General features: G+C 45.1%; 1 protein-coding gene across 2 annotated transcripts in view; it reads right to left on the bottom strand.

Annotated features, from left to right (window-relative positions):
* Positions 1-26,193, bottom strand: part of Osbp2 (oxysterol binding protein 2) — a 168,237-nt gene that overhangs the window by 117,636 nt on the left and 24,408 nt on the right. For both annotated transcript variants that reach the window (XM_087909147.1, XM_087909148.1), the window contains exon 2: positions 526-734. In XM_087909147.1, coding sequence (XP_087765273.1) covers positions 526-734 — 209 coding nt within the window. The remainder of the gene's footprint in view (positions 1-525; positions 735-26,193) is intronic.

The raw sequence follows: 26,193 nt of genomic DNA, 5'->3' as shown, positions 1-26,193 counted from the left end.
AGAAACCCTGTCTCTAAAAATAAAAATCAATTTAAGAAGGTAAAATACTTCGGACCATGAGAGTTGATGTCTTGCCTGGCCAAGCTAGGATAGGAAACTGTCCTCAGCGCTCACAATGTGGTCACTGGGGAAATCGAGTCTGAGGCACAGGTACACCCTCCTAGACCCCCACCCAATACCGCTGCTTCCGGGCCTGGATTACTATAACATCTGAAACATTAGTTTATTAAAGTTCTCATAATCATTCTTATTCAAAAGAAGGCATACATAGCCCCTGGCACTGGAAACATGTCTGTGCCCAGGTCAGCCGCCCACAAACACCTTGGCAGAGCAGCTCTCTCACTGTGGAGGGTACACCTGACCAAGTGGGAAGGGCACACACGCAGGCCTTTGGCCTTCTGAACTGGACCAGACTCCTTTGGGTTTCCTGGTCACTGCTGTTTCCAAGTGCTTTTGATTCCCACATCCTCTGGTGGGACACCGTGGCACCAGTCATATATACTCCCTGTGCTGAGTGGGCCCTACCTGACTGAGTTTTCATCACGCGGATAGCCTTGGCCTTGGCCAGCTCCAGGACGGTGATCCACTGCTGCCGGTCCACCTCGGAGCCGGCCTTGAGGTGGTAGGTCCTTGCCCCGTTGCATAGCAAGATTCCACAAGAGTCCTCTGTGTCAATGTGTGCGGAGGCCAGGTTGATGGTTCCACGGCAGGTGTGGGCCATTTCACCCTGGTTTCTGTGGGATTCAAGAGAAAGTATGAGGTGAGGCTCACGAACTCAGTACTTCCAGACAGAAGAAACTCTTAAAGAAATCTTCATCTCTGCCCCTGGGAGCTCCAGGCCAGAATCTTCCCACTAAGTCTTGGAAGCAAAGAATGAGATGTTACTACTAGAGCAGAGACTGGAGGCCCAGAGCTCAAAGGGGAAGGCCTGGGGTACCTTCTGCTTTGAAGTAACCCAGGAATGGTGCTGTCCTTGAGACTGTCATGCTGTGCCACCAAGAAAGACACAGAGCAAAGATGCTATCACTGTTGCTCAAGGCAATGACAGGGCTAACGTGATGCCACCTCATGTCAGTGATGAGACTGGGGAGCTAACAGCACCAGAGGAGAAGTAGTGGGGACAAAAGTCTGTATTATCTCCAGCTGGGCCCATGTCTAAAAGCCGAGATCTAACTGTCATAAATGAATTCACTTTAACTCACTCCCTTGGACACTTGAAGAAAATCCAGAACTCCATGAGAACCCCAAATCTGGACTGTTACAAAGGGAAGAACAGTTGGCAAGCATCTACTACTGCCAGGGGAATGAATTCACTTGGCAATTTCCTGCTGTGCCTGCTATTCTGGTGGCCTGCCATCTTGACTGCATCTGGAACCCACTAAAACCCAAGTGGCTGGGTACACCTGTGACAGATTTTTCTTAACTGAATCATTGGAAGTAGAAAGACCCACACTTAATCCAGACCTTTTGAGGTGAAAAGATCCACCTTTAATCTGGGCCAGACCTTCCAGTGGCCCAGATTCTAGTCCTATATAAAGGACATGGAAGAAGGAAGCTCTTGTTCTTTGCCTGCTTAAGGGAAAGGTTTATTTTGGCTCATAATGTAATCAAGAGTCTCTGAAGTGCTACCCTTCCAGCTCTGCTGGACACACACACTCTGCCCACGACACACAGAGATTCTATCGGGGGGTGGGAATCCAGCCTATGCCAGCAGTTTTCCTTGGCAGATTTCCTATGACCCTCGGGCTTCTGCAAGGCACCAACCCTGCTGCAGAGTACCTGGCCTCTGCAGCTCTCCGCGATCCCCCTCAATCTTGCATCCTCCATGCCTTCATAACCAGCAATCACGTGGATGCTGCCAACAAGCTCTCCCACCAGCTCAGGCTGCCCGGCCACCAGTTTAAGTGTGCTGATGCGGGGAAACACTTTCTTGGGCAGTTGCTTCCGAGGAGCATCTTAGGCTGTCTTGATGCACTAGATGGAGTTTTGGTCCCCAGACACCTTCCTTGTCCCCGTCCCCTTGTGCAGCACAAGGTTCTCGCAGTTCAGATCTTTAACAGCTTGGATGACATCAGCTCCAGCACGAATGCTCTCCTGTCCTAAAATTTCCTCTGAAATAAACTGACCCCTTATTTGTGGGTTTACTTCACTTCAGGTTCTCAAAACATGACAGAATAAAGACAGATTCTTGGCAAAAATACGTTTATGGCCCCTAGTTAACTCTCGATAGAATCTTTGTTCTCCGAAACCTCCATCCACGTTTCTCTCAGCGCTCTTGTCTTCTGAGCTCCGATAGAGCGGTTCATCAAGCTCTGCTTACAGCATTCAGTGGCTCTCCTGGACCAAAGGGCCAAGGTCTTCCACATTCCTCCTACAAAACATTCCCAAAGGCCCAAGAGCCAGAGGTCAGGTTCATACAGTAACGGCCTCGCTTCCAGTACCAGTTTCCATCTTAGTCTCTTCTGTGCCACTGGTTTAAGGTTTATTTTGGCTCATGGTGGGAAAGTTAGGGCGGCAGGGGTCTGAACCAGCTGATCACTTCACACCACATCAGAAAGCAATAGACAAACAGATGCACACTACTGAAAGCCCAGCGAACGATGCTCCTTGCTGTAACTAACATAATTATTTCCCACAGCAATTAATGCAGTTAAGATAATCTTTCACAGAAATTTCCAGAGCCCTTCTCCAGGTAACCCTACATTGTGCCAAGTTGACATTAGAACAGCCATCACAACACCCAACAAATCAATCCCCTATCTGAAGACTGCTTTACCTTTCTGACTCTCTCTGCTTTGGCCACGCCCCTTTGGGAACGTGACTTGGAGCTGAAGCCAGGCCCAGCTCCCATGCTGGCAGGAGAGGAAAGGTGCTCCATGCACAGACTTGGCAGTGCTGGGGATGTCTGTCGCAAGCCTCACATTGTGGATTTAATTTTAGGATGGAGACTGGGTGTTAAATGTTATAGTGACTAACCAACAGCACCATGCTAGGCAGACTGTTTTAGACATAAGCCAAACTTGGAAGACCAGGAAAATTCACAAGGCTTTCTTTCAGAGACCTGGAAAGGCCCCAGCATCACAACTCAAGAGAGCAGGGAACAGGAGAACAGGGGAACAAGAGAAGAGGGAACAGGGGAGTAGGGGAACGGGGGGGGGGCAGGAGAAGAGGGGAGCAGGAGAGGAGGAGAGGAGGGGAACAGGAGAAGAGGAGAGCAGGGAGCAGGAGAGTGGGGGGAGGGGGGAGTAGTGGGTGAGATCAGGGAAGGCAGAGAATCAGGCAAAGACCTAATGTAAAGCTGGCAGACACATTAAGGAGTTAGACTCCTTATACCCAAAAGTCAAAACAGTGAGTCCTGGACCCAATATCAGAAAAGAGAGAGGATCAACAGCTCCAGAGGTTCCTGTGGAAACACAGCAAACAAAAGTCCTCATGCATAGTGGAGATGGAAGAAGCCAGGCCACTTTGTGATATCAGGGTTGCACTGATATCACACTGGGCATAGTATAGACCACAGCCCACTATATATACACTGTGTATATAATAAATACCCAGCAGTCTGTGCAGGTTCAAACAAAGGACTGGAGGAATAAATGGGTGAGAAGTAATATATTTATCAGAAGAAGCATAAACACAATTACAGACTGTGATTGTTAAGTTTGCCAAATAGCATACACCTCTGGGTGGGTCTGTGAAGGTATTTCCTGAAAGGATAATAAGGGTATGCTCCCCCAGAATGAGCAGACCCTTCCCTTGGCAGCCCAGATATAAAAATAGTTGAGGGTAAACCAGAGCTGCTTTTGCTGGTGAGTGCATCTACTCTGTTGCTGCCACAGAAGCTACCATTCTTTATTGACATCCACACCCAGCTTCTTCAGCCTTCCAACATGAACTGAAAAGACAGCGGCTCTCCAGGGACCCTCGAGGCCTGCAGCACCAAGTCAGGACTACTGAGGCATCTCGTCCTGTGGACTGAGCAGACATGGGGTCCTCAGTCTTTCTGGTGTACAGACAGACAATGTTGGACCATGCAGACCAAACTGCATATAAGCCAATCTCATAAATCCTTCCTTTGTATTACATATTCATGTGTTATCAGCCCTGTTCCTCCATAGAACCCTGACTAATACATGGACATAGAGCATCACTAATACAGTGTAGAATTCGGAATTGCATTACAAAATAGAGGAAAGATAAGACTGGACAGACTGTTGAAGTTCAAATGAAGCCTGGCACTTGGGTGGTAACCTTGTCACAATGCTGTCGTCCTGGGTTTGGTGAGTTACTGACACTCCTAAAAGCAACCCCTCATCTCCCATGTGAACAGCTCTAACAAAACTCCTGGCGCCACCAACACAAACAAAAGCAGACATGAAAGTAAAAGGGGGTCTGGGTGAGAAGAGGAGGAGCGTGGGCCAGAGGAGGGGACAGGAGGGGCAAAGGAGTGAATATGATCAGATTAAATTACATACATAATGAGAATCCACAATGAAACCCATCATTCTGCATAAATAATTATGCTAGTATAATATTTTTTAAAATTTAAAATAACAAGAACGTCTGGAAAATGAAAATAGAGCAGATTAGCTTTTCTAGTTACTGAGCATTCAAATAAACTGAGACTTTACTCATAATAAATACTTTTTTTAAAAAAATTCAAGGTCTTCAATTTTTCAGTTTCTATTTTATTTGTACTATTTGGAAACCATGTAATGGGCTGTATAAATCTGGGGCTCAAAGCCTCTCAGAGTCTTGCAGCCCAGGGGAATTCCTGGCCTTGGGATCCGGCTCTATTCTTCCTCTTCCCTCTAGATGGATCGTGTTCAATCCACTCTGTGCCAGCAGCAAGGGTTTATTTTTACCCTGTTAATTACATTTGTTTTGTTTTCATTTCAGTGGCTTCTAGTGCAGTTCTGCAAGGAGCCTAGAATTCAGGAACACATCCTCAAACTCAGATCGCAGTCTGGGGTGGGGCTCCCGCTCATGGTGTTTATAAAGGCTTTGTTTCTTCCTAAATCTCTGGTTGAGAGCCATTAATATGTCTCATGGATAAAGGTTCCTGCTGCTAAGCCTGAAGACCTGAGTTCAGTTCCCAAGACCTACACTATGGAAGAAGAGAACCAACTCCCACAAACTGTCACCTAACCTCCACGAGTTCCACAGAGGACATACACAAAGAAAGAGAGAAAGACAGAGACAGACACACACACATAGAGATAGACAGACAGACACAAAGAGGAAGACAGACACAAACACACAGAGAGAAACACACACAGTAAATAAATGTAATTTTTAAAAGTCTAAAGGTTTGTGGTTGACAACTGGGTGTGTTGACACATAGCTGTAATCCCAGTATTTAGGAGGTTTGTACAGGAGGTTTGACCATTTCAAAGCATGTCTAGGTTACCCCGTGAGTTTGGGGTCATCCTGAGCTACATGAGACTCTGCCTCTGACAAACAAACAATAAATACATTTTTGAAAAATTCTGGTTGACAGTAGCATAGACACTGAGAGCAGCAATTAATAAATGGGACCTCCTGAAACTGAGAGGCTTCTATAAAGCAAAGGACACAGTCAATAAGACAAAAAAGCAGCCTACTGAATCACCAACCCCACATCAGAAAAAGGGTTGATCTGCAAAATATATAAACAACTCAAGAAATTAGATATCAAAATACCAAATAGCCCAATTAAAAGTTGGGGTACAGAACTAAACATAAAATTTGCAACAGAAGAATCTCAATTGGCTGAAAGACACTTAAGGAAATGCTCAACATCCTTAGCCATCAGGAAAATGCAAATCAAAACAACACTTAGATACCATTTTTACACTAGTCAGACTGACTAAGATCAAAAACACCAATGAGAACTTGGTGTGGAAGGTCCTTCTCTCTATGTGTTGTTTTTTAATGGTTAATGAATAAAGAAAACTGCCTTGGCCTATAGCAAGGCATAACTTAGCTAGGCAGGGAAAACTAAACTGAATGCTGGGAGAAAGAAGGCAGAGTGAGGGAAAAGCCATGGAGCTTCCTACGGAGACAGACACACTAGAACCTTGCCAGTAGCCCATGAACCTCATGGTAAAATATAAAAGAATGTAAATAGGTTAATTCTAGATGTAAGAGCTAGCTAGCAATATGATTAAGTGATTGGCCAAGCAGTGTTTTAAATAATAGAGTTTCTGTGTAATTATTTTGGGTCTGAGAAGTCAGGAACAAACAAATGGTCTCCTACTACAAATTGGCAAGCCAACATGGCCAACTAAATCCACATAAAACCTGAGAAAGCTTGGAAAGGAATTCTAGACACTAAAAACAAAGTTTAGCCGCATTTTTTTCTAGATGGAATTTACTTGCTGGTGGCATGCTTCAGCTCCTTTAAGAGGTTTCCTGACTCAGCAGTAGCAGAAAAAAAAATCCATGCAGTTTTGAAATGGCAGCTTCCTGGGCCATGCTGCTAGCACAAACTCTGCCTCTTTCAGGAGACCGAACATTTAAATGGAGTTTGTGAGCAGACTGCTACAACTTGCTTAATGGCAACATAGACCCACTGTGTGCCTAAAATGGGGCTGTGAGCATGGCTTATGCTAAACAGACCTCCAACCTGCTATGCTGGACTGGGCGGAGCCAAAAGGCAAAGCAGCCTTTGAAGCACTTAGCATTTTAAGAAAGCTCCCGGACAGAAAAGAATTACAGACACACAATAGGGCAGATTCAGACATAAAAGACCTCTAAATGAGTCACAGTGTTGGATAAATCTACGTAGGCTTGAGAGAGAGAAGAAAGAGTACAGAGAGTTATAAATATAAGTGTTTTTTTAAAGTCTTTAAAAGAGTACAGACAGTCATAATTAAAGGAACAAAGATAATAAAATAAATATTAAAAGGTAATAGAGTAAGAATAAATAAGCCACATAAAGATGGAAAATACACAGAGTCTGGATTATGTATATTACTGTGTTTTCTTTGAATTTTTTGACTGTGAAGGAGCTAAGTAACCAACATATATACTTTAAAGGTATTTTGTCTTCAAAATTTGGGTCTAAGGATATCTTGCTTTGGAAAAGAGGTTCTGCTTTCATTTCCACAGAAGATGAGAACCTGTGGATTTCTTCCAGACTAATGTGGTTTTATGGACCAAGATCCCCCAAAAGGTCACCATGAACACTCCAAAAATACTTCACCTAATAAACAGCAGGAAGTAGTTTATAGAGAACTATGCCCATACTCCCAAATATTCTTTATAAATGTTTGTTTACATTTAAAGGAGTATATGCTATAGAGCTGAATACTTTGTATTGATATGGATCTTAGTTTATTGATACAAATTTAAGATCAAGTTTGTTATACATATATGTATATTTCTGGTCTTGATTAAGGTATTGTGTTTGTGCAGCTCATTTAGGAATATAATGTATAATTAAGAAATATAGGTTAATAGATAATTATCTATAATAGTCAAGCTTATAATCATGTTAGTTAGATTTTCTAGATGTATTCAGATGAATAGCCATTCTTCAAACCTTTCCAAGACTACAGAATATAGCATTTAAAATGTTTTTAAGAACTTAGGACTTTTCATGACAATGAGAGACATATGCTCCTGGCAGCATCAATCTACTTCAAGAGGAAGATGGGCATTGAAGAGGCTCCTCATGGAGTTTGTTAGCCATTTGGGCAAGAAACTGCTCTTGCCTGGACTTCTTGATGTTATGCTGTATGAACTGGACATGTAGGACACACAGAAAAATGACTGCTGAAGTTGCCTAAAGAAGGTGAGACAGTCCTTCCTGGCATGGGACAATGGTCTGTATCCTGTCAATTATATTTTAAATAAACACTGATTGGCCAGTAGCCAGGCAGGAAGTATAGGCAGGACAACCAAACAGGAAGTAGAGGCTGGTCAATGAGAACAGAATAATTCTGGGAAGAAGAAAGTCCTATTCGGCAGTCACAGAAAATGCAAGATGTGACTGCCTCACCAAATAAGGTACTGAGCCACATGGCTAACATAAACAAGAATAATGGGCTAATATAAGTTATAAGAGCTAATAAGAAGCCTGAACTAATGGGCCAATCAGCTTATACTTAAAGTAGACCTCTGTGTGATTTCTTTGGGACTTAATGAATGCAGGAACCAGGCAGGACAGAAAACTCAATCAACACCTTTGGGGTTCCAGCTTCATGAGAGAGTGTGCCAGACACTCTGCAGGACACAGAAGAAAGTGATAGACAAACTGCCAGTATAGATGGAACTGTCTTTGAAATTTCCTACTTCATGGAAAAGTCTGATGGATGCTCTGGGCCTGTGGGCTGAAGATCGGATGCCCCAACGATACAGAAGAAACTTTTGGTGACTGCCCAGGCAGCGAGATGTCTCTGTCAATTCTAGAGTTTTAGAAGTTGCTTACAATGCATTCCTGCTTACTTAGGTAATATTATATCCTTCTGGAGTCTTTGATGTAGTTGAAAAATATATACTTATTGTAATAGTTTCCCTTAGTTATAATAAAAGATAAGTAGATATAAATATTGTAAGCGTAATCTTGCTTAATACCTGTTTTGTTACATGTAATTTTACTATGTTAAAGTTAAAACCTTCCTTTTTTATTTAAACAGAAAAGGGGAAATGGTGTAGGAGGTCCTTCTTTCTATGTGTTGCTTTTATTGGTTAATGAATAAAGAAAACTGCCTTGGTCTATAGCAAGGCAGAACTTAGCTAGGTGGGGAAAACTAAACAGAATCCTGGGAGAAGAAGGCAGAGTGAGGCAGAAGCCATGGAGCCTCTGCCAGAGACAAACATGTTGGAACCTTGCCGGTAGGCCACGAACCTCATGGTAAAATATAAAAGAATGCAAATAGGTTAATTCTAGATGTAAGAGCTAGCTAACAATATGATTAAGTGATTGCCCAAGCAGTGATTTAAATAATGGAGTTTCTGTGTGATTATTTCGTGTCTGAGCAGTTGGGAACAAACAAGCAGCCTCCTACTACAATAGTTTACGCTGGAGAGGATGTGGAGTAAGGGGAACACTCATCCATTGCTGGTGGGAATGCAAACTTGTACAACCACTTTGGAAATCAGTATGGCAGGTTCTCAAAAAATTGGGAGTCAACCTACCTCAGGACCCAGCAATACCACTCCTGGACATATACCCAAAAGATGCCCAATCATACTACAAAGACATTTGCTCAACTATGTTCATATCAGCATTATTTGTAATCATCAGAACCTGGAAACAACCTAGATGCTCTTCAACTGAAGAATGGATAAAGAAAATATGGCACATTTACACATTAGAGTACTACTCAGCAGTTAAAAAAACAATGACATCTTGAAATTTGCATGCAAATGGATGGAACTAGAAAACACCATCCTGAATGAAGTAACCCAGACACAAAAAAATGAATATGTTATGTACTCACTCATAAGTGGATACCAGCTATAAACAACAGATACTGAGCCTATAGTTCATGATTCTAGAGAAGCTAAGTAACAAGGTTAACCCTAAGAAAAACATATATAGATCCACCTGTGATGTAGAAGGGTCATCTGTCTATGTGTTACTTTCATTGGTTAATAAAGAGACTGCCTTGACCTTTTTGATAGGCCAGCCCTTAGGTGGGGGGAGTAGACAAAACAGAATACTGGGAAGAAGGCAATGAGGCAGATGCCATGCTTCTCCTGCCCAATATGGACATGGGTTAGAATTTTCCCGGTAAGTCACAACCTCGTGGTAGTATACAGATTATTAGATATGGGTTAATCAAGATCTGAGAGTTATCCAATAAGGGGCTGGAGACAATGAGCCAGGCAGTGTTTAAAAGAATACAGTTTCTGTGTAATTATTTTGGGTGTAAACTAGCTGGGGAGCCGGGATCCTGGTGGGAATGCAGCCTGCCGCTTCCTTTTGCAACACACCTGGAAAGTCAAAATAGACAAGATCACCTGACAAAATTGGGAGCATGGAGATTGGGGGAGAAGGGAGGGTGAAAAGGGAAGAAGAGAGGAGAAGAGGAGGGGAGAGGAGAACTTGAGGGAATGGAATAGTTGAAATGGAGGAAGGACAGAGATGAGAGCAAGGAAAGAGATATCTTGATTGAGGGAGCCATTATGGGATTAGCAAGAAACCTGGCTCTAGAGATATTCCCAGGAATCCACAAGTATGAACTCAGCTAAGACCTAAGCAATAGAGGAGAGGGTGCCTGAACTGGCCTTGCCCTGTAGTCAGACTGATGGATATTTTAAATGTCACCATAGAATCTTCATTCAGCAACTGATGGAAATAGAGGCAGAGACCCACATCAGAGCACTGGACTGAGCTCCCAAGGTCCAGTTGAAGAGTGAGAGCAGTGAGAATATGAACAAAGAGGTCAAGACCATGATGGAGCCACCCACTAAAATAGCTTACCTGAGCTAATGGGAGCTCACCAACTCCAGCCGAGCAGGTGAGGAACAAGCATAGGACCAAACTAGTAACTCTGAATGTGGGTGACAGTTGCATGGCTGGGGCAGAAATCCCCAGGCACCAGGATTTATCCCTACTGCAGGTACTGGCTTTTTGGGAACCTATTCTCTTTGGATGAATACTTTGCTCAGTCTAGATATAGTAGGGAGGGCCTTGAACCTTTGTCAAAGCAATGTGCCTTACCCTCTCTGAGGAGTGGATAGGAATGGGCTGGGGGTGGGGGAGGGGTGGAAGTGGGAACTTGGATTGGTATGTATAATGAAAAAGGATAGTTTGTTTTCTTTTTTTTTTAAAAAAAAAAAAAAAAGATAATTTCAATCAAGTAGCCAAAAAGGGGGAGGGGGGCTGGTTGAGATAGCACTAAGAGGATGAACGTTCCAGAGTCTCTCAAAAGTCCAGACAGTGGGACCTGCCAGCCTCTTGGCAATTCCCTTCCTTTGGCTGAGGGCTCATGGAGGTATGAACCAGCCCAGAGCCATCACTCCTACCAGCCCCCGGCAGCTGCCACGGCCTGTGGGAGCAAGGCTATGGCACGGTCACCCAGACACATCAGAACATTCAGGGACACTCACGATGAGGGGGCTGTGTGCCTTTAACGGGGAGCTGGTGTGGAGACTTCAGTTTACTATCTGATAAACTCAGAACAAACAGAGGCAAAGTATCAGTGGGTGCCATAACTGTGAGACAACCTACCATAACTGTGAGACAACCTACCATAACTGTGAGACAACCTACCATAACTGTGAGACAACCTACCATAACTGTGAGACAACCTACCATAACTGTGAGACAACCTACCATAACTGTGAGACAACCTACTGTGGCCATTACCTACTATGTGCCCTTTGGTGACGCAAACCCCAACAACCACCAGCAGTGACCTTATGAGGACAGCAGCTGTCGGAACTCCGAAGCCTGTAACAGCCAATGCAGCGTGGAGACCATCTGAGCTCAGTGTAGTGGTGACTTTCCTTGGAGTTATCAGAGCAGCCAAGATAAATTTGATGGATGAAAACTGCGTGTTGGTCATTCATTTCAAACTGTCAGTCCATCATGGAAGATGGCATCAGAGAGGATGGCATTCACATCACGGTGTCCAGAAAGCAGAGAAAAGGCTTAGATCTAGGGATCTGCTCACTTCTTCAAGGCATGCCCCTAGTGACCTACTTCCTCCAGTTAAGCATGACCTCCCAAATATTACCACCAGCTGGGGACCACGCATTCAAAACACAAGCCTATGGGGAGGCCATTTCACATTTAAACCACAACATTCCACCCCAGTTCCCAAGGGTTCATGAGCATCTTGCAATGCAGGATACATTTAAGCCTTTTCCAATTCTCCTACAGTACTCAAAAGTCCAAGTTCAAAGTCTTCTCTGAGATGCAAGGCAAACTCTTAGCCAAGACTACCTGTGCAGAGAAAGCATCCCCGTTCCAAGGGATAAAATTAGACACAAAAAAATAGGACTGAGAACAAAGCAAGCCCAAAACCCAGCAGGGCAGACATAACATCCTGTGGCTCCATGTGAAGTCCACAGTATTTGGTGTCATGATGTAAGCACCAGCAGGCTTGGGGAGCCCCTGCCTTGCCACCTTCCTGCTTGTATTTCCCATGGCCTCCCTTTGCCTGTTTCTGTTCATTGACTGCAGCTTTCCTGAGAATCCATTTCTGGCATCTCCATATCTTGGCTCAGGCCTTACACTGACAGTGTCATTCTTTTCGAGGATGCTTACAGGGAACATGACCCTGCATGCTCTGACTTCTTTTGGCATTCTGGTGGGATCCTTCATGACCCTGTAAATTCTGTGTTCTGCATGCCTATGTAGCCAGTATCATGGGGATGACACTAGCCCAAGCAGGTCCCCAAGGACTACAGCAGTCTAAGTCTCCGAGTGCCTATGTTTGATGGAAACAGGAAAATGCCTATGTGACTGTATGCAGGGCGCTCTGCGTCTCTCAAAGCAAATGAATTTAAACCTTGATGATGGTGTCAGGCGGTGGTGGCTTACACCTTTAATCCCAGCACTCAGGAGGCAGAGACAGGTGGATCTCTGTGAATTCAAGGCCAGGCTGGTCTACAAGAGCTAGTTCCAGGACAGGCTTCAAAGCTACAGAGAAACCCTGTCTTGAAGAAAACAAAAACAAACAAACAAACAAAACCTTGATGCTCTTAATCCAGCCACAGGTTGGGTCTGGCCAACTACTGAGATACTCTGAGGCCATCTTTCTGATTGTTCCCATGCAAAATGCTTTATTTCTTTTCAATGACATGAATCTCCTGAACTACCAAGCCTTCCTTGTCTGAGCTAGACAGCATGTCTTGATTGTTTTCCCCACATTTCCTTCTGCTTTCTGATCCCAATTCTCACTGTGAGCTTGGCTAAAAGCAGCCGACAATAGCCACGTCATAGCCTGAAGGCTATCCTGAGTTTAAGTTTTCCTCCGTCAAATTAATTAGTCCATTATAAATTTAGCTTTACTCGGGTTTCAGGACATGCCGAGACATATGAATGTAAGAATGAAACATGGATGTCTTCAGGTCCCATTTTCAATAAAATTCTCGTTGCCATCTGACAGCTCACTCACTTGACCATCACTGTCCCCTTTCTGGTACTCTGGTGCTCTGGGTTCCCACAGTTATTCGTTAGCTTCCTTTAGCTGCTCCACATGGCCAGGGTTAGTCACAAGGATCCCGCTCCCCCACTTCTCTAACACTGGTTTTCCATTTTCGCTATTTCTACATCTCCGTAACTAAACAGCTGGCATAAACAAGTTGAAAAGGAAGGAGTCGTTTTAGCCAATGGTTTCAATGTTGGTCCACCATTGTGGGGAGGGTGTGACTGAACAACCAGGAAGCAGGGAAAGGGAGGGGACTCAGGGACCTGATAAAGACGTCAACGTCCATCTTCCAGTGACCGGCTTCCTCTAGTTAGGTCCCATCTCCAAAATTTTCTATGGCTTCCCAGAAATAGTGCCACTTTCTGGAGTCATCAAGTTCATGTTCAGACATAAGCTTGTGGGATATTTCATGCTCAAAATGTACTTAGTGACTTGCCTATGTGCAATGGACACAGACCTTCTGTGCTTCTTAGGCTCCTTCCTAAGTGTCCCATTTAGCATGCCATTCTTTGAGTCACATGGTAACTGTGAGGACTCAACTTTGCAAACCCAGCACCCACATGACAGCTAACAACTGACTGTAACTCCAAGATCTGACAACCTCACACAGACATATATGTAGGCAAAACACCAACGCAAATAAAATAGATAAAAAAAAATAAAGAAGGGGCTTCATTTTAAGCCATATAATGAGCGGAGTCGGGGGAGGGGGCATCTCAGCTCCGGAAATATGTTGCGATAGTGGAATTTGAAGGGATACCCTGAGAACAGCCAATTAAGGAGCTAGGGAGCAGGGCTATAAAATTTAACGAGGTCCAGATGTTCTAGGAGGCCTCCTGTCCTTGAAGATACCTTGTCAGTTATTAACAGCTCTTTGTTAGGTTTTCGCTTCCAGAAACTGACTGATGGTTTCAGAAATTACCTTACCCTATGCCCTCCTTACCCAAACCCAAGACGACAGGACATGACCTTCCTTGATTACAGTGCTTCCTCTTTAAAACTTCTCCCCTCACCAGGCTCACTGCTGCACTTTTCTTAGCCACCACGCTAGTCCAAACTCAAGTTTGTATATTAAAGACCCTCATGTAATTTGTATCGGAAACCAGGCTTCCTGGGGATCAGTAACTTGAGCATAACACAACCCCTTACAGGGAGTGATGGCGTACAATGATTTTAAACTTGACAGTATACAGAGTCAATTGTCAACAGCATCCATCTTTCTCTGCTTTCTGGCTACAGGTGCCACGTGACTAGCTACTTAGCACTCCCACTGCCACACCGTCCCAGGGTGAAGACTCCCTCAGACCGAATGCCACAAGGAACTTTTCCTCCTTCAAGTTACTTTCATCTGCTTTTGTCGGAATATTTTGCTGATAAACAAACAGCCAAAGCACAGGGTTTGCATCCCACATCTCCAGATTCTTGCACTCGGGCTGGTTAGCGGTTTTATTTCCGAGGTGAGACATCATGGGTGATGACATCATCAAGGTGAGACGTAATAAGGCTTCCACTGAGCCGGAGCTGAGCCACCAGCTGGCCACTGTCCACATCTTGTGCCAGTGACCAGCAAGGCAGTGACTATACTGCCAGGCTATTGCTCATGATCCCTGTGAGGAGTTAGGCTCACGCTCCGTTGGGCATGGAAGAGCGATGTCTACACAAAACCCCAAAGGATTCCCTGGGGTTCTCTAAGCACTTCAATGGCTGGCTGGTCGTGGACAGGGCACCTGTGGCTGAGCAGCTCAAGTGCCAACAGAGAGCAGGTCGGGTCTAGAGTGGGTACAGAAGACCGCGAGGGCGAACGAACAGCCGCACCGCTAACCATGGACACACTTCTTTCTCAGACTTCTTCCTTTCGTCTTCCGGGGAACGGTCACCAACAGGAAGTGGCCTATATCACTGACGGGACTGTTTTTACTTCCTTCCCGAGGAAGGGATGGTGACCTTAGTTCTCTTGGGGAAACGGAGGCCCCCATGATACAGTGGAGCTGAGACTATGGGGAGGGTACGAGCAGACCTGGGCTGCACCAGATGAGGTTGTACTGGGCAAGCAAATGTCTCAGCTCCCTACATGTCCTTCAGCCACCACCTTTGTGCCTCTTGGCTGATGCCTTAATCCACACCAAGTTGGTCCTTATATGAAATGTCACACTGGAGCAGGAGACAAAAGGGAACGAGACACAAAATTCTCCCTTGGTGGAGAATGCTCCACAGCATGTTTCCTTGTTGTGTATCTTCTAGAAAAGTCCATGTGGCAGGTGGACACACTAACCACTGTGCCTATGGCTGGCTGTGAAGTGGCACCCTCTTGCATATGCCCTGGTACTGCAGCTCCCAGCAGTGTCTAACTTCACAAGCCCAGGGTAAGAAGAGAAAATCAACAGGCAGCCAAATGAATCCAGACAGTGTCACATCCTGACATATGTTCTTCTCTCTATGCTGGCTGAAGTGGATGGGCTGTGACTCATTTGGTGAATGCCCACTCAAGCTGCCAAGTTGTGATTCAGCAATGACATCCTGAATGTACCTATAGAAAGGAAATATGCTAGAAAACATACTGGCCTCAAAGAACATTCTCTCTTGTAAGAAAGCAGGTTTACAGATTACAGACTACTGTTTTAATAAGAAGAGGGAGGGCCAGGTGGTGGTGGCACACACCTTTAATCCCAGTACTCAGGAGGCAGAGGCAGGAGGATTTCTGTGAGTTCAAGGCCAGCCTGGTCTATAGGGTGAGTCCCAGGACAGGCTCCAAAGCTACAGAGAAACCCTGTCTTGAAAAATGAAGGCAGAGGAGGAAGGGGGAAGAGGAGGAAGAGGAGGAGGAGAAGGGTAAATCACTACCCAGCCTATGTGAAACCCTGGGTTTGACTGGCTGTGTCCGAAAAATAACTAAATACTAGTAATATTTGTTAATTAATTAAGCATAGTATTTAGGGGCTGCAAAGATGGCTTGGTGGTTAAGGGCACTTACTGTTCTTATAGAGAACATTGGTTCAGATCCCAGCTCCCACATGGAGACACACAACTGTCTGCAACTCTGGGTCCAGAGATTCAGCCTCCTTCAGCCTTCAGCCTCCTCAGGTACTAGGCTACTGCCTAAATGCTTCAATAAAAAAAAAAAAACACTTTTCAAAGAACACTCAGAAGATAAGGCGGCCACCACAGGCAGGTGTAGAAGGGAGCATGGTGCATGTGCTTGGTGAAAGCAGTTGGAGAGGAGACAGTTTGCTTTGGCTCACAGTTTGAGGGTGTGGCAGTAGCAGGAGCCTGAAGTCCTTCTGTGTATGTGTTGCTCTTATTGGTTAATGAATAAAGCTGTTTCAGCCAATGGCTTAGCAGAGTAAAGCCAGGTGGGAAATCCAAACAGAGATATAGAAAGAGAGTAGGTGGAGTCAGGAAGACTCCATGCAGCCGCCAAAGAAAAAAGACGCTAAAAAACCTTATGGGCAGGCTACAGCCTCATGATGTTACATAGATTAATAGAAATGGGTTAATTTAAGATATAAGAGTTAGCCAGAAATATGCCTAAGCTGTTGGCCAAGCAGTGTTGTAACTAATATAGTTTCTGTGTGATTATTCAGATCTGGGCAGCTGGGAAATGAACAAGCAATCTCGATTTACAAATGTTGCTACAATATGAGCCAACTATATCCACATAAAACCTGAGAGAGCTTGGGAAGAAATTTTAGACACAAAAGAGCAGAATCAAGCACAGTTTCTTGGTAGCAGCATTTTCTTGGGTGGACTCTGTTTGCCAGGGCAAGTAGAGGTGCGATTCCTTAAAGAGAAGGTTTCTTGACTCAGTGTTAGCATCAAAAACTGCATGGTTCCTTTAAGAGCCAGCTTCCTGGTTTGTGCTGGTCCTGTTATGGAACACTTAAATGGGGTTTGTGAGCAGCATGATACTTATCTACTTAACGGTGACAGAGACCTGCTGCATCCCTGGAGCTGGGGCAGTGAGCATGGCTCACAGAGCTGGTGGAAAACATATCTCTGCCATGTTGGACTGTGCAGGGTCAAAACGCAAAGAAGCCTTAGTCCTAGCCATACCACTTAGCATTTTAAGAAGCACTCCTGGTCACAAAATGATTATGGATATGCAATAAAGACAGATTAAGACAAAAATAAACCTCTGAATGGGTCATAGTGTGCTTTAAAATATATGTAGTCTTGGGAGAGAGAGAGGAAAAAGAGTATAGACAGTTAGAAAAAGAAGTACAGTCAGTCATAGATTAAAGGAGCAAAGATAGTAAGATAAATACTAAAAAAGTAATAGAGTAAAAAAAGCCACAAAAAGATGGAAAATACACAGGTAGTCTGGATTATGCATATTATTGTGTTTTCTTTGAACATTTGTTTCTGGGGGCTGCTAAGCTAAACCAACATATATATTTTAAAGTTTTTTTAAAAAATATTTATTTATTTAGTATACAGTATTCTGTCTGTGTGTATGTCTGCAGGCCAGAAGAGGGCAACAGACCTCATTACAGATGGTTGTGAGTCACCATGTGGTTGCTGGGAATTGAACTCGGGACCTTTGTAAGAGCAGACAATGCTCTTAACCACTGAGCCATCTCTCCAGCCCCTAAAGATGTTTTGACTTCAAAATTTGGGTTTAAAGAATATGTTACTTTGATAACCGAACATACTACTACCATAGTGTTCCTCCCCTTCTCCCCATAGGCTCACTGCCATCCCATAATACAAAACACATTCAGTCCAACTTCAAAAGCCCTCACGGCCTAGTAATTGCAACATTACTTAAAAGACCAAGACTCATCTGAGGTTCACAGACTCATCTGAGGTTCACAATATACTATAAAAATCAAATGCAGGTTATGTACCTCCAGTGCCCAATGATGCAGGACAAGTAGACCTGCTCCAGATGGGAACGCAACAGGAATAATCAGGCTAAAGCAAGACTGACACCCTTCACTCTCAGCGTCGTGCCGGGAATCTTAGGCTTGTGGTAGAATCCTCTGGGCTCCCAAAAGTTTGAGCAGTCCTCCCTTTCCTGTTCTGCTGCCTGAGGCACACACAGCCTCACTTGGGTCAACTCTACTCCATGTCTGCAGCTTTCCTTGGTAGCCATCATGCTGGGGTTTCCATTGCAACATAGGCTTCATCTTCACAACATCGCAAAATGGCCTCTCCATAGTTTGTCCTAAAGAATCAAACCCTAGCACACATCGTCTGGCCTCCGTGGCTCTCTGGAAGCATGGCCTGACACTCTATGACACCCTCAATTTTGCAGTTTTCATGCACACAAAAGCAGTGCCATGTGAATAATACTGGCAAGTTTTGAGGCTCTGACCTCTGACCAGGGTGAAAGGTAACTAACAGCACAGAGCCTCAAAAGGCCCAATGCTTGTTGTTCTGGATCCTGGCTGCCTGGCATGCACAGACCAACACATTTGCAGAGGGGCCTTAATCTCAAGCTAGATACAAAAACATTTGGAGAAACAGAGGCCACCAGCTGAGGGACATAGTTACAATGAGTCTATCCAACAAAGGACTTGAAGGACTTGATGGGGAAAAAGCAGGAAAAGGAGCCCAGATAGAGTAGTGCATGCCTTCAACCCAGCAGGGGCAAAGGCAGGGTGGGAGTGGGGGGTGGAGTGCAAAGTCACAGGCGTTCCAGACTAGCTTGGGCTACTTGAAGCCTTGTCTCAAAAAACTCACAAAAAAGATAAATGGAATGGAGGGTTAACTAAAATCAGTAAGAGACAAATCTCCCACTTCAAGGTTTTAGTGTTTGTGTGTGTGTGTGTGTGTGTGTATGTGTGCCTGCAAGTTGCACAAATCTATCTGTGTACCATGTGCATGCATGCCTTGTGCCTACAGAGGCCTGAAAAGGATGTGGGAATTATGGTGACTGTGAACCACATTATGGGCGCTAGCAATTGAACCTATGTACCCTGGAGAGAGCAATTCTCAATCTTGACTTCTGACCCCTCTCTCCAGCCAGACCCCTCAAGTGTCTAATATGAGACTCTAACGTGGACTCTATCCTCAGGGCATATTTAGGTGCACAGCGCAGCATTAGCACTTCCAGGCTCATTCTTCTCTCAGGCTGAGATTTTTACACCTGCTGGTTAATGCTGGTTAATGCTGGTTAATGGCTGTTCCCAGTCCCCACCTGTTGGTTAATGGCTGTTCCCAGTCCCCACTTGTTGGTTAATGGCTGTTCCCAGTCCCCACCTGTTGGTTAAAGGCTGTCCCCAGTCCCCACCTGTTGGTTAAAGGCTGTCCCCAGTCCCCACCTGTTGGTTAAAGGTTGTCCCCAGTCCCCACCTGTTGGTTAAAGGCTGTCCCCCCAGTCCCCACCTGTTGGTTAAAGGCTGTCCCCAGTCCCCACCTGTTGGTTAATGACTGTCCCCAGTCCTCACCTGTTGGTTAATGGCTGTCCCCAGTCCTCACCTGTTGGTTAATGGTTGTCCCCCAATTGTCACCTATTGGTTAATGACTGTCCCCCAATTGTCACCTGTTGGTTAATGACTGTCCCCCAATTGTCACCTGTTGGTTAATGACTGTCCCCAGTCCCCATCTGTTGGTTAATGGCTGCCCCCCAGTCCCTGGCAACCAAAGTTACAATCTTTGCTTCGGTAGGTTTAACTAGTTGAGATACCTTTGTAAACAGAATGATGCAGTGCATGTCTTCCGTGCAGGCTTTACCTCACTCCAGGTTTATTTATGGCTGTCACAAATGGCAGGATTCCCTTCCTCTGTGGGGCAGAATGCTATCCCATCATATGCATGGTCCCTCTTTTTAACCCTTCATTTGCTGATGGATATGGGTCAGTTCCTGGGTTTGGCTGCTGTGAATATTGCTGAACACGGAAGTCCTAACATCATTTTGAGGTCCTAACTTCAATTCTTTTGGATAAACAAACTTCTTTTTTTAATTTTTAAGGAACCTTCGTACTGGAAAGCAACTTTGTTTTTGTTCCAATTTTAAAGTGGACAAAAGGCAGAGGTAGTGAGCCAGCCAGTTTAGTGGGTTAAAGGCATTTACCAGCAAACCTGATGATGGAGCTGGATCCATCAGGGAAGGAGAAAACTGATGCCTGAGAGTCTGTCTTCTGACCTGTGCATACACGTGTCCATCTTGTGCACACACACACACACACACACACACACACACACACACACACCAAGCAAGTATATTCTTCCCTGTTCCTCACACAGAGGCTGGACAGCTCCACAGAGGACCCACAGGACAGAGCCACAAGTTCATCAGTTTGGCCCACGGGGATCCACAGACTTGCCTCTCCCCAGCCTGCGGGTCTATTCCCCAAAGCCATCAGAGCTGTATGCTCAGCAACCCTAATTGCCACACGGTGCCAGGAAAGAGAAGCCTCCACCCATGTTCGCTCCAGAAAGGGGAGTGTCGCTGTGAGACCTGACCCAGTTCATTTTGCCTGGCCTCGTTTTTGTCATTTAAAGTTTCCCTCAGGAAATGCTAAATAAAGGCCACGCTACAAGGACACTCTCAATATATGGATATTTTCACGAAAGTGCAAAAGGAGGCTTGCAAGGCAGTCTCCTGCTCCTGAAGCTCACCAATTGAAATTAGCACCCTTGAAGTGGGCAATGCAGACATCGTTAGCATGTATTTGTCATGTCCCTCGTGGACGTTATAGATGTTAACAGGTCCCTCGTGGGAGGCACCTGTTAGAACCAGCCCCACTGTACAGAAAAGGAAGAGTTCAGGGAAAGATAAATCTAGTTCTGGCCTGTAGAACTGGTCGACCACCGAGCCAGAGCAAGCATCAGGGAACATGATAACTCACCTTTGCTATCAAAAAACTTAATTTAGAATCACCTGGGAGGCTGGTGTGGCCCTGAGGGACGCCCACCCTGAAGGTGGACAGGCTAGGGACCAAGACAGATTAAAAGGGGGGAAACAGAGAAGACCAGCCAAGTGTCGCCATTCCCCTTCCTCCCCTTCCTGGTGAACTGCTCTCCTCTATCACATTCTCACCACTGTAATGCTCTGTCCAAGCCGATGTGACCAAATGACCAAGGGCTAAACCCTCCAAACCATGAGCCAAGATAAGGTGTGTTTGTCACAGAGATAAGAAAGCTGAAGAATACGTTTCTTGGTCACTGGGACGTACCTCTTTTGATGGAGAGTACTGGAGTAGGTACTCAGAATAATGTGTTGTTTTATCTGGTGATAATCTGGATCTACTACCTGCAAGCTAATCCCAAGCCCCATGAGACACAGCGTGTCTGGTCCCCACCTGGCTCGGAGAGAGCTTGAAATGGTCTGAGGGCTGAGTGAATCAATGCTGGAGCATATGCAATCAGTGGACCAGATTCAGAACTCCTCACAGCATCGGCACCAATCCCCGAACAACCATCAGACCCACAGTCGTGGTTCCACCGACATGCCGGAGCAACACTATGGCCTGGTAACTGCTCAGCGCTTCCTGGGATCAGGTTGAAAGCCTGCCACAGACCGTCAGGCCAATGTTTCAGCTGCCCAGTTTTTACTGGGATGTCTTGCCAAGTAGAAAGTTAGCCAGCAGCATGTTGTTTGTTTGCTTCCCAACGCAAAAAGATGAGCCCGCAATGCCTTCCCACAGCACTGTAATCTGGGTTGAGCCTCCGCTCTGAGCTTCGACAGGCAGAACCCTCACAGGCCATGGCAACCTCACCTAGAAGCAGCCACAGCTTCTCCATCTGCCTGTGTACCAACCCCAGTGCCTGTCCCAGACAATTCCTGTCTGAACCACATTCTCTAAACGTTCTAAGCCCAGTGAGCATTCTGTCACTGAGCTACACCCGCAGCCCCACCCCACACTACCTCCTGTCTTTCATTAGACCCCGCTCCCAGACATCTTCAGTTCTTCTTGAGCTTGCTCTTCCTCCCTGATCGATGCTCCTGCACTCACACAGCCTCCCAGTTTCCTGGCTGCGCCTGCCCTGTGTACATGCTGTTCCCTCTAGCTGCATGCTGTTCCCTCTACCTGCATGCTCCTCTCCCACCCTGTATGTTGGTCTCTGCCTATGTATAGTCCTTCTACCTACATGTTTCCCTCCCATCGCGCAGGCCCCATTCAGCAGCCCCTGGAACTGTCACTTCACCAAAGCAACTCCCATACCCTGGGTTTCTCCCATCACGGCTAAACCTGGATCACATTCTAATTCTATAGAGTTCTGTGAGAGAGTCAACTCATTTGTTGAATTAATGGTAAATAAGGGAACATGTAGGGCCCTTTTTTTTTTGACACATGAGTTATATCATTAGGTAATCAAGTGGTTGATAAAGGGAAGACAAGTTTACACATTTATCCCCACTAAGCACTGTGGAACTGAGAAATGGCTCAGCAGTGAAGAGGCTGCTCTTCCAGGGGACCTGGGCTCCATTCCCAGCACCACATGGCAGCTCACAACCATCTGTAACTCCAGGTCCAGGGGATCCAATGCCCTCTCTGGCTTCCAAAGGCACCAGGCACACATGCGGTAGACAGACACACATGCAGGCAAAACATCCATATGCATAAAACAGTAGAAACAATAACACAAAGATTTAAAGATTCCCTCTAGCAATGCTGAGCATTTGTAGATCAAAATACACTAAAAAAAAAAACAAAAAACAAAAAACCTTTGAACTCTACGGGCTCATACTGATACATGTAAGTTAACACATGAATAAATACATAATGAAGGATACAGGACAATGCCTACTAAGAAATGTGGAGGTGATGGTGTTAACTGAAAAATCACATATTGGAAGTCATCAAAGCAACAGCTGATGGGGCATAAATCATCAAAGGATCCTAATACCAGTGGATAAAAGTTTATCAAGGAACAGGAGTTAATGTTAATGTTCTCCATTAACTCCAGTTAATGCCCAGTATCAAAGTGAACTGACTTCCATTAATTCTCCAGGTAATATCCAGTGTCGGTATGAACTGACTCCTGTGAATTCTCCAGGTAATGTCCAACATCTGTGTGAACTGACTCCTGTGAATTCTCCAGGTAATGTCCAGCATCGGTGTAAACTGACTCCTGCTAATTCTCCAGTTAATGTCCAGCATCAATATGTCTTCCTATAAAAACACCTACCGGCTGGAGCGATGACTCAACAGTTAAGAGCACATAATGCTTTTTCAGAGGGCCCAAGCTTGATTCCCAGCACCTACAGGGCACACAGCTGCCTGTAACTCCAGCTGCAGTGCATCTAACGCTTCTGGCCTCAGCGGGCACTCATACATACATAGCGCGCACACAGACATATAACATAATTGGTTTAAAAAATATTTAAAGAAAACCACTTACTAATTACTTAGCAATTAAAAATCACAAAATTCATTAAGTCTGCAGTGAAGAAATCTGGCAAGCACCACCCTGGCCAAATGATAAAAGCTATGTGCTAATAATAGAACGAGAAACCAGCGTCACATGCTTCCTGACAGGGTGTACTGAGGAGGACACTGCACCGTGTTCTGCAATGTTTCTGCCAAAAACACAGGACCTAAATCTAAACACACAGAAACGCAAGAGGCCCCACAGTCAAGCATTCTGCAGCTACTGCCGTGTATTTACCACAGATGTCAAAATCATGAAGAGTGGGAAAACAGAAAAAAGTGGATCTGTTTGAAATTAATGTGCACAATACAGCCCTGCACTGGATCCTCTGCCCCCACAGGACCCTGGGGCAGATGGCACAAGCAAGTCAGCCTGTGGGTAGCTGGCAGCACTGCGCCGTGGCTTATGCTGAGGAGTGGAGAGAACGCCCTGCTTTAAGAAATACACACGGAAGAAGCTCATGATAACACAGAGCAGCATAGGCCAGAATCCCCACCCTCGGGAGCTGAGGGAGGAGGGTCATAAACTCAAGGCCAGTATGGGCTTCACAATAGGAACTTGTCTTAAAAAAAAAAAACGGAAAGAAGGAAGAGGAAATTATAATGGACCCCATTATAATTACTCTTAAATGATAATGCATGCAACTATAACATAAATATAAGGCGAACAGCATCGTAGCCATTGGGAACTGAGTGAAGGGCACAGGAGTTTCTCACACTATTTCTGTAACTTTCCTCCAAATTTAAAATTATATCAGCATTAAAAGTGTCTTCCACTATTCTGGCTTGTTCATTTTTAGATAATTTTATTTTATTATTTTTTTTAGATGCCTGTTTATATCTTACTGAGAGAGAGAAACTGTGGGTGGGAGGTAGGGAGGATCTGGTAGGAGTTGGGGAACGAAAACCATGATCAAGATATATGGTATTAAAAAATCTATTTTCAACTTCAAAAGGTTATCGTTTACAAACCTGAAGATAAGCATCCATGAATTGCAAGTATGTGGACCTTATTTAGAAATTGTAAAGAACTGGGGACTTGGGAGGTGACTCAGCCATTCCACTGCTGCTGCAGATGAATGGGGACTGCAGAGCCCATCCCAGGACTCACACAATTCCAGCTTCACAAAGGCAGATGGGGCATCTCCTGAGCACACTGGCTACCAAGGCTGGCTACATCAGAGAGACCTCTGGGTTTGATTGAGAGGCCCTGTCCAAGTGATACGGTAGAAGAGTGATCAAGGCTGGCACCTGACACCAGCTATCACATGCATGTGCACACGTATGCATACACCCCCACAAATTACATGTGTGTGCACACACATGCAAACGTGCATATACCCATACATGCATCCCCATCACATACACATGAGCACACATAAAAATGGAAAATAGTAAAAAAATTAAAATCCATGGTGAAATGTTGGTATTAATGGGATATGTGCTAACATTATAGAACTATTGTTATGTGTTAGACATAAAGTACACACATACACCATACACACACAGACTGGTGAGGACGGCTCAGTAGGGAAAAGCACTTGCCACGGAGTCTACCGACCTGAGTTCAGTCCCTGGAGTAAAGGTGGAGGAGGGAACCCACACTCCCAAAAGTTGTCCTCTGATGTCTAAGTGTCCCCCACCCCCACAAAGAAAATAATTTAAAATCAAAAATAAGAGATACATATGGAACTCTCTATCAATGAAAGTTAAAGCTGTCTGAGATTTGCTTCAAATCACACATGGCATGAATGTCATAGCTTGGGACCACAGGAGAGACCTGCTGGCGGTGGGTGATGGGAACAGGGATTCATTATATAATATATCCACTTTTATAACCAGAATCAAAAGTAAGAATCATATTTTAAACCTTCCCTGCAGAAGGAACAGTGGTGCCGAGTGACTATGGTGACAACGGGGCCTCCTGCGTCCCAGGGCGGGAACGAGGCTGCGCACTAAGCATCTAAGGATGAGAAATAAGGTGACAGCGAGGTCCCCAGGGCACGGGGCTGGCTCTATTTCGAGAGCAGCCGTGGGCCTGTGACTCTGGGCTCTCCTACACGGAACATTTCAGGATACTTGAGTAGATTTTCTTTTTTTAAGTTATCACATAACCCTGGCGGCAGCTGCCACCGCCTCCAGGTGCCCTGAAGCTCAGCTCCTTCTCGTGTCCTTTCATGTAAGACTTGAGCAGCGTGATAACAGTCCAGAGAAGAAACTACACTAGGCAAAGAAAGTGGGAAAAAATCAGTTACCCAGCCATAGAAGGATGGAAATGCCACAAATCAGAGATCAATCAAGGCTGGGCAGTGGTGGCGCACACCTTTAAACCCAGCACTCATGAGGCAGAGGCAGGTGGATCTCTGAGTTTGAGGCCAGCCTGGTCTATAGAGCGAGTTCCAGGATAGTCAGGGCTACACAGAGAAACCCTGTCTTAGGGAGGGGAGAGGAGGACGGATACACAGAGATCAATCGAGGAAATTCTTAATTCCAAATTTAACACACCAAGGCCAATCACATTTAAACGTACAAATTACAGCATGAATTGTGGATAATTTATTCAGGAATTTGCACACGTGCACACACACACCCACCCCTGTGGCCTACAGTACCACAGGCACTGACATTAATATTAGCTACAGTAATCTAAGGTGACTCCCACAGGGCTTTAATAGACACAAATGACAAACTGTGAAAACACAGGAGCAGCTGTAGAAGCATAGGCCTCACAAGGGAGAGCAGGTATAAAATGTGTTTGAAGCCATCTGCACCCAGTCAGCATGGCA

Source organism: Myodes glareolus, chromosome 8, assembly GCF_982192425.1.
Source record: "Myodes glareolus chromosome 8, mMyoGla1.1, whole genome shotgun sequence".
In the NCBI taxonomy this organism is placed as follows: domain Eukaryota; kingdom Metazoa; phylum Chordata; class Mammalia; order Rodentia; family Cricetidae; genus Myodes; species Myodes glareolus.
Note: the sequence above shows the minus strand (reverse complement) of the source record. Positions and strands in the feature narration are given on the sequence as shown.